The sequence below is a fragment of the Malaclemys terrapin genome, chromosome 3, assembly GCF_027887155.1.
Source record: "Malaclemys terrapin pileata isolate rMalTer1 chromosome 3, rMalTer1.hap1, whole genome shotgun sequence".
In the NCBI taxonomy this organism is placed as follows: Eukaryota; Metazoa; Chordata; order Testudines; family Emydidae; genus Malaclemys; species Malaclemys terrapin.
The window spans coordinates 108140881-108153104 of record NC_071507.1 but is presented as its reverse complement, the minus strand read 5'-3'; the positions used below and the strand labels follow the sequence as shown (position 1 = coordinate 108153104).

Below are 12224 nucleotides of genomic sequence, written 5' to 3'. Positions count from 1 at the left end.
AAGTAGAAGAAAAAGGCTGAGCCTTTGCCACCCACTCATACTCAATTTTGCTGATAATTTCATTAAATAAGTCTCTGGAATTTTAGATGTTGGTTGTGTGCCAATTAGTGGGTCCATTACAAACAAAACTATTTTCTAGTACTAAAATGTACTCTAACTCCAGTACTCATTATAAAATAGCTGAACAGTTTAACAAAATCCAAAACAGCTATACACACTCCTTTGTATTCATGCATGCTTTGTGCATTTCCTCGCCACACACAAACTCACAGGGTCAGATACCTTTACACCCTTGACTAATATGTTAGTCTGTGAACAATCTCACTGAAATCAGTGGAGTTGCTCTGGAGTATGATGCCTGCTTAACATGAGTAAAGAGATCAGAATCTGTCCCAATGTAATATGGAGTCTGATTTTAGTATGCCCAAGATCAACTGAGTGGTATTTCTACCACTGGCACTTCTCCATAGGCACAAACAATAGTGAGGGCAAAAGAGCAAGAAAACTGCTCCTTTATTTGCATCTGGCACTCCTTTTTTTTTTCCCCTCTCTTCCCCCCCCCCCCCCACCCCAATTTTCATAGAAAAACTTTAAGGCTCTGAATTCCAATAGTGTTTTGCTAGTTCCTGTCAGAACCAGGAAGTCCAGAGGTCCACACAAAAATGAACTGAAAGTTGTGCGTTATCTGAACTTTTTAAAATGCCCAAAAATGTTCTGTTTAGTGTGGGTTGCTTTTTATTTTACCAGCATCAGTTGTGCAAACCCACTATTTTTCCCAGTGTCCATATTTATATTCTATAATATTCTGCTCCCTGCTATAATCCCATCCCATTTAGAGAGAGAAAATTCATTTTATTACTCCCAAGGAGAGAACAGCCCTTGAACCCAAGGAGCTCTTACACTCCTATGGCAATTACATGATTGGGTTAAGCCAAACAAGTAGAATTTGGCTGCTAGTTCTTTTGGGTATATTACAGAATGATAAATCATAAATATGACTATTAAATGATGTTATCAGCACTAATTTTGTCCACAAATTGGTTCTAAAGTCTATTGCCTTAATATCAAAAGTTAATGATTTTTTTCCCACGCAAAGTAAGCGTGTTAAAGTCAGATTAAAGTGTTGGACAAAAAATTATGAAAATTCCTAAAATAACATCTCTAATTAGATGTCCTGCCTTCCCAGTTTAAATTCTAAATTTTCAGTGTGTATATTCTGAAATTTCTCCTCTTTAGATTGAAAATTTTCTTAGCGGTTGTACTAGACTGAGCTTTGAGACTTCTAAAATGTGCACATCTTGACTGATGATTTTGTTTGACGATGACTGAGCTCGTTAGTTAAGGGTATGCAGTTCTGTAAGTGGAAAGCTCAGCCTAAGTGATTACATTAATGTGTGAGTTAAAGCAGAGTGGGTGAATCAGTTTTCAAAACCATTCCTCAATCTTTTTTTAAAAAGTAGAAAAAGTTTTACATTGAAAAACAATCAACTTTTAATCCAAATGTTCACAATTGTGATTATTTTCACTTGTGACAGCATCACTTAAAATCTCCAAACTAGTGAATCCATACATGTCCTTCAGATGATATACTATAACTGTGATACAGAAAACAAATGTAAAACTATCCAGGCAGGGCTTGTGTACACCTACACAGAGGGTATTTTCTTGTGATCCCACATTCACCTCTTTTTCTCCATAACAATTGTGAACAATGGAACATGCTTAATAAAAAAAACAGTGCCCGAATAAAGAAAAAGTTTTTAAAATTATACATTTTCTCTGTATGTTCCATACTTCCTATTTTTTTTCTGGGACTGGACATAGTCAAATACTACAAGACAGGCTGTTTCTGTGGGTTTTTCCAGCCCAGCTGAAACCAGGAAGTAGTGGAGGCCTCAAGAGCTTGATTTTGTGAGGTTTCCAAACCAAAGAGGTTTGGGTAAGTTCAGATAAGACTTGGATAAGCATCCAGACTTTTGGAGGCTTAACAGAAATGACAGATCTTTGAGGTTTGTCCATTACTAGTTTTTATATAGAATGGAGAACAATGGTCTGAACTGATTTTGAAATGCTGGGTTAACACACATCTTACCAACCCATCAGAGAGAGACTAGGAAAGGGTTTTTAAAAAGAATTGCTGTCTAAAATCACATTGAAGTAACAAGTACCTTATAACTTTCTTTGTTGACTCAATTTTAACTCTTAATTTGAATAGTGTCAGAGGAGTTGAAAATTCTTTTGTTTCAAAAGTTTGTCATGATAATGAGTGTGTAGACACTGCCATCTTCTGGCACAATCGATGATACAGTGGTTGTTTTATTAATGCCTGTACTAAAGACAGATTGGGAAGTATTAACACATACATGAACCTTTAAAACAAGTTATCTTTTTAATTTAAATTTTCAATAGGAATGTGATCAAGTTCATATAGATGATGTTTCTTCTGATGACAACGGGCAAGACCTAAGGTAAGATATACTCTTTTTCAAAATTTTATTTTTTGCAAAGATTAAAAAAGTTCATTTTACAGGAATAAATTGTATTTATTTTTAATATATTTTGGGTGTTTGCAGTACCTACAGTTTTGCAACTGATGGCTTCCATGCAGCTGCAAGTAGTGCAAACCTTTGTCTGCCAACAGGTGTAAGAGGAGGGGTTGACTGGATGAGGAAGCTGGCTTTCCGTTACAGAAGAGTAAAAGAATTGTATAATACTTACAAGAACAACATAGGAGGTAAGGTTAGGATAAGTTAAAATATTATCAAGTTACATTTGAAGTTACTGTATGGTTATGGTAATTAAGTAATGCTACCTTACAATACCCTTGGAAACTCCACAGTGGAATTAGTGCTATTAAAATTTAATATAAATGACCAGTCCAGAGTTGTGAAAGAGACCCTGCCATTAAGAGTGACTGCTAGAATTTTGCTTCTAGAGGACGAAGGAGGAGACACTGGAGAATTGTGGTAGCAGCACAGTTAGAGTGAAATTCTGGCCCAATTGACGTCAATGGCAAAATTCCAGTTGAGTTCATTGGGGCCAGAATTTCATCCTTCAGACACAATTACACAATTCCCACTGATTTACTGGCTGTTCCAACTACTTACAATGTTTTTTAGGAGAGAAGTCAGGTGTCCTGCTTCCTCCCCTCTGGTGCCTTCATGCTGAGTCTGACTGGCCTATTCCCCATCCTGCTCTTTTGGTGGGCTGGGTGGTAGCCACACTCTCTTCCAAATCCCATTGGAGAAGTCCACTGGCAGCCAGCCAGGTCAGTTCACTGCATGCTGCAGGTTTGAAGCTAGAAAAGCTCTTATAGTCCTGCTGCTGTGCCCTTTCATAAACTCTGCAGCAGACCCCCAGACTCCCACCATCGGAGGTAACGGTCTTAGTAGGAAACCTCTGATTTCTCACAAGATGATGGCTTCACTACTATCATTTACACGCTTGGGCATCCAAGTGCCAGTAATAGCAGCAGTGTTGAAAGAGTTTTTGAGTTCTACTGCTGCAAAAGAAGGCTGAATGAACCCAGAAGATTCCTCCTGTAAGATTTAGAGGGCCAGCCAGTCCCACTCTGAAGAGCCCAGAGGGATACAGATCAATCATCCACCCCAAGAAGACATGGTCTTCTCTCCCTTCCCCTGTTCCAAACACGAATGGGAGAGCCCAGCTCTGTGCGATGTTGAGGGTCCCAATGAAGCTCTCGACTATTGTAACAGGACTGACTTCATCTGAGGCTCATTTAGAGAGGAACCTAAACTCAAAACTCACCTGTGAACAAAAATATGTAGGTTTGGCACTGCTTTAGAACCAAGTCCCACTGTCAGAAATGGGAATCATGAGTTAGGTTGATGTGGACAGTGAGTTTTAGTCACCATAGTAAACATTTAACTGAGACTTGGACTGACTTGTATCTTTGCATTTTTATTAGCGACGAGTATTTACTTACAGGAAAATGAAGCATAAGAGCATTGTAGGTGGTGACTGTTGCATGTCTTATGACCAAGCCACTTAAAATACCTGAGAAGTTAATGATACCTCAAGAAATTGTGCTGTCCAGAGTGTTATATTACCATTATGAAATAGAATTTTTATACATTAAAAATACAGGAAACAAACTGACCTACAGATTTACTGGACATTCATACAAAAGCTCCTAATGTGTCGAGAATTCTCAAGGTGCTATATTCCATTAAAAAAAAAAAGTTTGGGTTACTGAGCAACTGTGCAAGAACCTAAAGTAAACAGGATGGTTGTAATAGAAGGTATCAGTATGAGGGTGGAGTCCATATACCTAGTATGTATTTTTCTTTTCCCTCCACAACCAATTTATGCTTTATTGATTATTTAATGTATTCCACCATTTGTGGCCAATTCACACATGCATCCTGCTCCCTCCAACTTTTGTAACATTATTTTTGTAACATTGTGGTCTTGTTGACAGAAAAACAGAAAACTTGACTAAGTTATGATCAGATTTTCAAAAGTGTTCTGCCCGTCACATCTAAGGGGTCTACAAAAAGGTTGGAGGGAGGCTTTTATAGTTTGTGAGACATGATTAAAGGAAGGATGACATAAAATCTACAAATACTTCACAGCTGCAACAGCTTCAGATACCAAGGTTGGATAGAAATTATTTAGGGTCCATAACTAGAAGTAATGACGTAATTGAGGCTGCATTTCAGTAGGATGTATGATATTAGACTGTGGGTAGTCTTGCAACAGAAGTGGAGGTAGTCTAATTGCTTTGGGGAAAGCACTAGAAAATGTACCATAGGGAAGAAACACACCCACACACACAACTGGGTATCTAAGCTGGTTATTAATGAGAGCTCAGGTGTCTTTCAAACAAAATTATTTAAGTCCTAGGATCTTAAACATCCCCATTACAATAGTGTGGAGAAGTAAAACCCAATCCAGTCATCACTGAAGTCAATGGGAGTCTATCCATTGACTTCAATGGATGTATTTTATCAAGCCTTAAAAGCAGAATTCAAAATAGAATAAATTACTGCAAAATCTGCATGTTCCAGCTAAAGCACAGTTTAATTTTTGTTTTTCCTTACTCATTTATATATAAGGTCTCCTTGGCCCTGCTAAAAGAGATGCGTGGCTGCAGTTAAGAGCAGAGATTGAAGCTCTGACCGACTCCTGGTTGACAAATGCACTTAAATCATTATCAATTATTAGCACTAGGTATGTACTTGCATATATTGTAAAAACATTATTAATTCATTTTATATTAAAAATACAAGTACCAGCAGAATAGCCTTCATAAGTAACAAGCTAATGAATCTGTGAAGTGGAGGGGTGAAACTGCTAAGTTAACAGATTTCAGTTCTTTAAGTGTACATTAAAGGGATACTTACAGTTAATGCAAGCCTAAATTGGACACTTCACCTTTAAATTAATTCAAAATCTTTCTCTCTTGTGTTTCTGCATAGTGTCTGCCTGTAGAGGTATCTGAGCACTGCACTACATTAGAGCACAAAAGCCCAGAACTCAAAGGTCTCTGTCCATTCCTGCAGACATAATAATTATGACTCTGGGGGTACGTCTACACTGCAGTGTGAGCCCAGGGTTCAAACTCGGGCGCATACCTAAATCCCCTTCCAGCAACACACAAATTGCTCTGACCCAGGGGCTTAGGGCACCATAGGGGTAGAAGGTCCAAGCCTGCATCAAGCCAGGACTGAGTGTTCAAGCCCTATTGCTTGCAGTGTAGACACAGCCACTAGACTCATGCTCTGGGAGTCTGCCCATAGTGTCCCACAGGCTGACTGTGTTCTGTAGACAGTCAAGTTTTCACACCCTACACAATGAACAAAAGGCTAAAGCAGCCGCATTTTGGGAGAGCTCTAGGAAGTCTGGAATATGGGTGGTTGTACTCAGGCTGCATAATGTGGTGTAGACACTGGAGCCACAGATTGTGACTGAAGGTTCAACAGTTCCTAATCTGGGATTACAAATGAGTGTAGACACTCAAGCCCTAGGTTAACAAATCCAGGATCTGCTAATTCACGTGCTATTAACCCTGGGTTTACATTGAAATATAAACATACCCTGAGTGGATGTGCAGGATTTTTAGAGCAACTATCTGTTTAACCAAAATAATTAAAACCCAGCACTCCCTCCCCTAAGAAATAATTGCTGGTTCTTCAACAATGATATTCAGAGAGCAGTACCTGTTCCCTCTGAGCTAATCAATACTGTAAGTGCAAAACGATAGTAATGAACAACATGGAGCCACATTGTCTTCTATTTCAAGAGTAACATGGGTGAGAGATGAATCAGTGTTAAGGGAAAAGAACAAAACGAACAACTATTTTAAACATCTACATGTTTTTAACAAACAGCAGCTAAACTGGAAATCTATTTTAGCAGTATCTAATGAAAAAAATAAAAGTACAAATAATTTATGCATGTGTGTTTGATATCATACTTATTTCTAAAAATATTATCCACACAGTATTCAAAAAAATTGCATTGTCATTTAAGCAATAATGGATTGTTGGAAAATTGTTACCGATTAAATAAAGGCCAGTCAGATGTTTAAATAATTGTCAAGTACACCTCTACCTCGATATAATGCTGTCCTTGGGAGCCAAAAAAAATCTTACCATGTTGTAGGTGAAACTGCGTTATATCGAACTTGCTTTGATCCGCCGGAGTGCGCAGCCCCCTCCCCACTTCCCAGAGCACTGCTTTACTACATTATATCCGGGTAGAGGTGTATTTCATGAGTACTGTACATTTATCAATCCTCACAATATCTCTGAGGTAGATGTGTATTAGCTCCATTTTACTGAGGCGGAAGCTGAGACAATGAGATTACTTCACTTGCCAAAGGTCACATGTTAAAACTGTAGAAGAGCCAGGATTAGAACCCACAAGTTCCTGGTCCTAGCCCCATGTTAACACCAGTAGGCTGCACTAGTGTTCAAGCCCTTCCTTATCTGACCTTGTAATAGCGTTAAATTCCATTTCTGGTTGTATAGTTGCTGCCATCTGAACTCCTCAAAGCCCCAGACTGAAGTGACATAAAAACCTGATCAGTGATGAAACTGGGAAGTTTTTACTCTTCCCCTCTCCTTGAAAAGATTGCTCTTTCCACCCTTGAAATACTAGGAAGGTGATGTTCAGTTCTGAGGCCACCATTAATTTATAATTCTTGGGTGAGAAAATATGCATTTCTCTATTGTCCCAGTCCTTCCCTTTAAGGCAGTAATGACAAGTCATTTTTCCCCTCCTAACTCTTTTTCATCTGATTGGTCATTAGTCACCAGTAATTGCCAATTTGAGAGTTCTGTTTTGGCAACATTTTTAAAAGCAACTAGTGATTTGAGATCTCCGTTTTTGAGCATTTATTTTGACATCTTAAAGGGAGCCCAGTTTTCACAGCACTGCAGGCCTATGCACTTGCCCAAAACAGAAAAGCCTTCCGCCGAAGGATAAGATTTTTAATAAAACGGTTCTCAAGGCTGGTTAAGTGATAGTAATGCATTTGGATTGACAGTTAATGTCAGGAAATCCTGAATGCCATCCTCAGCGGCCAATTTTATTTAGCAAAATATTAACTGTATAATTTTTTGAACGATGTACCATTATTCAGATTCAACAACTATTTCTCTCCCTTTAGGAGTAACTGTGTAAATGTTTTGGTAACAACCACCCAACTTATCCCAGCACTTGCAAAAGTCCTGTTGTATAGTTTAGGAGGTGCTTTTCCTATTGAAAATATTTACAGTGCAACCAAAATAGGTAAGAAAATTACTCTTTAGTCCTCAGACTGCATTTGCTTTATCATATGAAAATATTTTTTCCTTTTATTAGTTATGGATATATTCAAAAACACTTATCTGATAGTATAAATATTTAGGTAGAAAATGAATTGTGCATTGCCTCAGTTTTTAAGATTTATTGACTGTTTAAAAATTTAAAACATTTGTTTGCTATGAGTACTTCTAATCCCAGTATTTGTCACATTTATATATAGACTATGTACCATCTAAATATATAACTCTGTCACAGGGTGACACTGGCACTTATACAGGGAGCAGGGCAAGTGCACCTGATCAGTATGCTCCAATTAAGAGGGCACCTGGGTGTAGAGCAGAAAATAGAGCCAGTAAGAGAGAGAGAGACTGGTGAATCAGAGCAGCCTGTGTGGGAATCAGGAACAGGTGAGAGCTACCAGGGACCATGGGACTGTGGAAGGTTCCTAGAAAGAAGCAGAAGATGGTTCCTGGGGGGGGGAAGGCTAAAGCAAGAAGAGTGCCTAGAGGGGTTTGTTGGCTGACTTCCCCAAGCTTGGGTCAGAGGGTAGGAAGAGCCTGAGGGACACAGGCAGGGCTGAAGACAGGGGAGCAATGGAGGGGCTTACCTGCTGACATCTCTAATGCTGGAGGGCTAGATGCAGGGGAACAGAGAGGGCATCTCGGGGGGGTTCCCATTAGGAAGAGCAGGATTATTCTTCAGGTGGAAGGGCTGTGCGTCCTGGTACAAGGACAAGGGATGACCAAGAGTCCAGGCAAGGTTGAAGAAGCCAGTACGTTACGTGTTTCATCAAACAACAAGATGTCTTGAGTTTTCATGACTGCTTGCACTTGGGTGAGAAATGAACTACATGTTCGGGACTTCTGTTTTGGACCATTTGCACAAGGTTTTATAATAAACCAGCCCCAAGAAGGATATTTATTATAGCAAGAGAACCTGAAGAAGAGTTACTGGGGACTTTGGAAGGGGAAACTGAGGCAGACATGCTGTCATGCCATGGCCTGCCACAAGAGGGAACTCCAGGAGAGTCATCTCTCTTACATTCTCCCTACTGAATTTCATCTTTTATATGTTAGATATACGTTATATAATTCCAGTGAATTCTATGAACCAGCATTATATGAGAGGCCCAGCTAATTTGTATTATAAACTAAGATCTTCATTTCATACACAGCAATTTCAGGCATCCAATACCCTTCAGGTCTGTTAAGTAACTTATAAATAACTTCTTGTAATATACAGTGACAAATTATACTCTTGAAAATGGCAATCTACAAAATAAAATTTAGGCTTGGATTTTCAAAGGTATCTCTAAGACTCCTTTGAAAATGCAAACTCTAGTGCATACAGAGTGATTCTAGAATATGGGGAAAGAGTGAAGGTTTCCAGCTGATGAAAGGTTGTATTAAGAATTCTTAAATGATTGTGACATTTAGGTCACAGGACAACCCAAGTTTCTATTGAAAATCTATGGAGAATTTCCTTTAGAATATAATATGGCCTCACTTTTGACTCCTGATGGTTTCAGAAGAACTTACATCTGAACATTGGAAATCATAGATCAAATCCAATTGTGAATTGGGGAAAGTCACCATTCTGGTGACTTTTAAACAGCTAATAATTTGCAAGAGTTCATATCTGACCATTCATCCATTCCAAATTTTAATGGAGATTGATTGTTAAAATTCTATCAGACTTCATTGGCAAAGCGTCCTGACTATATTTGTTTTTAGAGTACCATTTTTTAAATGTGCCTTTCAGCAACACGAAGAAAAACAGATATTTTGATAACTTAATTAGCTACATCATTCCATAATGAGAGGATGCATGAAATCATTTAAAAACTCTCAAAGAATTAAGTATATCAAATAGCCTAAATGCCATTAAACTGCCATTTTAATAGATATTTATAGCAACCTGCACATTTTAGTCTGAGTGCAATTTGCACACTAGTCTACAGTAAGGAGTAGCACCATTTGCCGCAGGAAAATAGAATTCTTGCCTGGCATGCAGGGAAATTGTGCCCACTGCTACATCCCTTCTGGGGATGCAATGCACACCACTCCCCTCTCCCACATCCTTTCAGGTGGGTTGTGCTGCCAGGGTTGTACAAAAGGAGTGGTCCCTGCACTCTGAGCATAGTGTCTGTACTTGGAGCTGGCCCTTAAACTCACTACAATCTGGTCCTCATTCAGCAGTTCCAAAACACAATATTTTCCTAATTAGAAGCCTCCTTTCTTGTCATTGGCTGAGCTGGCTTAATCCAGTCTTGCAAAATGGCACATGTTTCAGGGGCAACTTTCTGCCTCATTTCATTCTTCTCCCTAGGTTTGAGTGCCCATCATCCCATAATGACAGCTCTTCCCCGTGCAGTAAATGCTACTGTCCTTGGGGGAGGGGGGATTAAAATAATCTGCAAGTATTGAAATTCAATTTTATGTTTTTACAATAGAAGTAATACCATCCTTCTGTTACAGCCAAAATCTGTACCTCAGGTTAGGAATGAGATCTAATATCAGATAAATCTGCTTAGTCTGACAAAGGAATTCAACTGCTTTTTGGCTGGCTACATCTGTGAAACAAGCCAAAAGCTGGGAGCTATGAAAAAATGCACACTTTAATAGGATTCACTTAACCCTTTGTAAAGCTTCAAGATAACTCACATGATGGCTTGAATAAGTAGTGTGTTGTTTTTCAGGCAAAGAAAGCTGTTTTGAGCGTATAGTGTCCAGATTTGGCACTAACATAACTTATGTTGTGATTGGAGATGGACGAGATGAGGAGCATGCAGCTAACCAGGTAACTTCACTCTGAACTCTTATCTCATTTATCTTCCAGGAAAAGAAAGTTGCTTTGAACGAATAATGCAAAGGTTTGGCAGAAAAGTAGTATATGTTGTAATTGGGGATGGTGTAGAAGAAGAACAGGCAGCAAAAAAGGTAACCTGTCATGAAATGTTGGTGTGATACATAGATACTAATGCAAGCCTGTTTCGTTTCTACTAGTGTTGCACAATGGCAGATAAGTTGAATATTCAGAGGCACCAAGAGCATGATAAGGCCTACACTTACATTAAAATAAACCATTTGGATTCTAGCATTTGCTTAATGACAACCTGGGTAAGAAATGTACCCCCAAAAAATTAAATGAATGTTAATGGGGAGAAAAAAAAGCAAATAAACACTAAGATATAAAACAGAAGTAATAAAGCAAGAGGGGTTTTGGTTAAAACAACACGTGGAAATTAGAGCAAGAGCTATTGGAGAGAATGCAGAAAACCAGCAAAATATTGTGCCAAAGTTCTTCTATCGTGAAGAGAAAAAAAATGCCTTTAGAATATACTAGGAGAAACATGATTGATTTTAAAACAGTTTGTTTCAAGAAACACTTCTGCAAAAGGAAGACACAAATGTACAGTTTCTTCAAAGTAAAAAATGTTCATTTTCTGCACAGTTTTCTCAAAGTCAAAATTTGTAAGTGTGATGTATAAGCAAATATTTGAAAACAGAACAAGTTGGAAATCTTTCAGAAGTCAAACGCATTCCACTAACTCCCAGTAATGTAGAAAATGTAATGTACTCTGAATGTTGTGCTCCTTGCCTCCTGAATTATGACCAGAAATACCAAGAATTAGCATTAAGGATAGCAAAACTTAAATCTTTCTAGTATTTTGATGGGTCCTATGTGTTGTTTTGACATTTACGCTGTAGTGGAAACAAAATCAAAATGCTCATTCCAAATGGTTGCTTATAGAGGTGCAGTACTGGTGATGGGTCTGTGCTGATCACAGGTGGTTGGTTTTGGCAGTTTTCAGTTGGCATGCTTCTCTCTAACTGTAGCTGTACTTGCATGAATAGATATGGTTTTCAGAGGAATAGATGAACACAGCAGTTTACAAATAGATCTGAACTGAGCAAAATAAAGGTTCTTACCTAGTTCCAGGGAGCTAGTCAGCTAGAGGAGTGTCCAGCAGCAGCCTTCGAAGAGTGACCTGGCATGAGTAGATCTGTAATTCGCTATACTGCATCTACCAGCAGACATTGGTGTTTCCTGCAGCATCAGTCATCTTTATTTAAATCAGTGTTTTGAAAGTTTCTCTCCAGAAGAGTTTTTCCCCCAGCTGGACCAAAAAAAAAAAACTTGTCTGTGTCGCAAAATGTTATATATGAGCCTTTCCTTAATGACTGTCCTATAACCCTTTAAATGAGAATTGAACCTTTTTAATGGTAATAAATGAGTATAAATAGTGATCATCCTTTTTCTAATAAATTTTATAGTAGCAAATGAGCAAGCTCCCCTGACCAAATGAAGGGAGTTGCATTCAGTGAGTTTGGGGCTATTTCCAGTGTGAATAGTAAAACAGACTATTTCCTCCCAGTTCTAAGAATTAAGCTCAGATCTATTTTGGTCTGATTTTTGTCAGTATTTTACTAACAAACATCAGGCTGCAA

At 38.5% G+C, this 12224-nt stretch overlaps 1 protein-coding gene and 1 long non-coding RNA gene across 21 annotated transcripts in view; one reads left to right on the top strand and one right to left on the bottom strand.

The window, feature by feature from the left end:
• LOC128834681 (uncharacterized) overlaps window positions 1–12224 on the bottom strand; it is a 130762-nt gene that overhangs the window by 49329 nt on the left and 69209 nt on the right. The window contains exon 2 of one of the 2 annotated variants that reach the window (XR_008444464.1): window positions 11706–11764. The exons of the other annotated variant lie outside the window; for it this stretch is intronic. This is a non-coding gene — a long non-coding RNA (uncharacterized LOC128834681). The remainder of the gene's footprint in view (window positions 1–11705; window positions 11765–12224) is intronic. 2 annotated transcript variants of the gene reach the window in all.
• EYA4 (EYA transcriptional coactivator and phosphatase 4) overlaps window positions 1–12224 on the top strand; it is a 214988-nt gene that overhangs the window by 199209 nt on the left and 3555 nt on the right. For 14 of the 19 annotated variants that reach the window (XM_054023652.1, XM_054023665.1, XM_054023671.1 and 11 more), the window contains 5 exons: window positions 2410–2468; window positions 2574–2734; window positions 5079–5193; window positions 7637–7758; window positions 10612–10712. In XM_054023652.1, coding sequence (XP_053879627.1) covers window positions 2410–2468; window positions 2574–2734; window positions 5079–5193; window positions 7637–7758; window positions 10612–10712 — 558 coding nt within the window. Of the gene's footprint in view, window positions 1–2409; window positions 2469–2573; window positions 2735–5078; window positions 5194–7636; window positions 7759–10471; window positions 10573–10611; window positions 10713–12224 lie in introns of all 19 variants that reach the window. The other 5 variants (XM_054023669.1, XM_054023666.1, XM_054023661.1 and 2 more) reach the window with 1 other exon arrangement.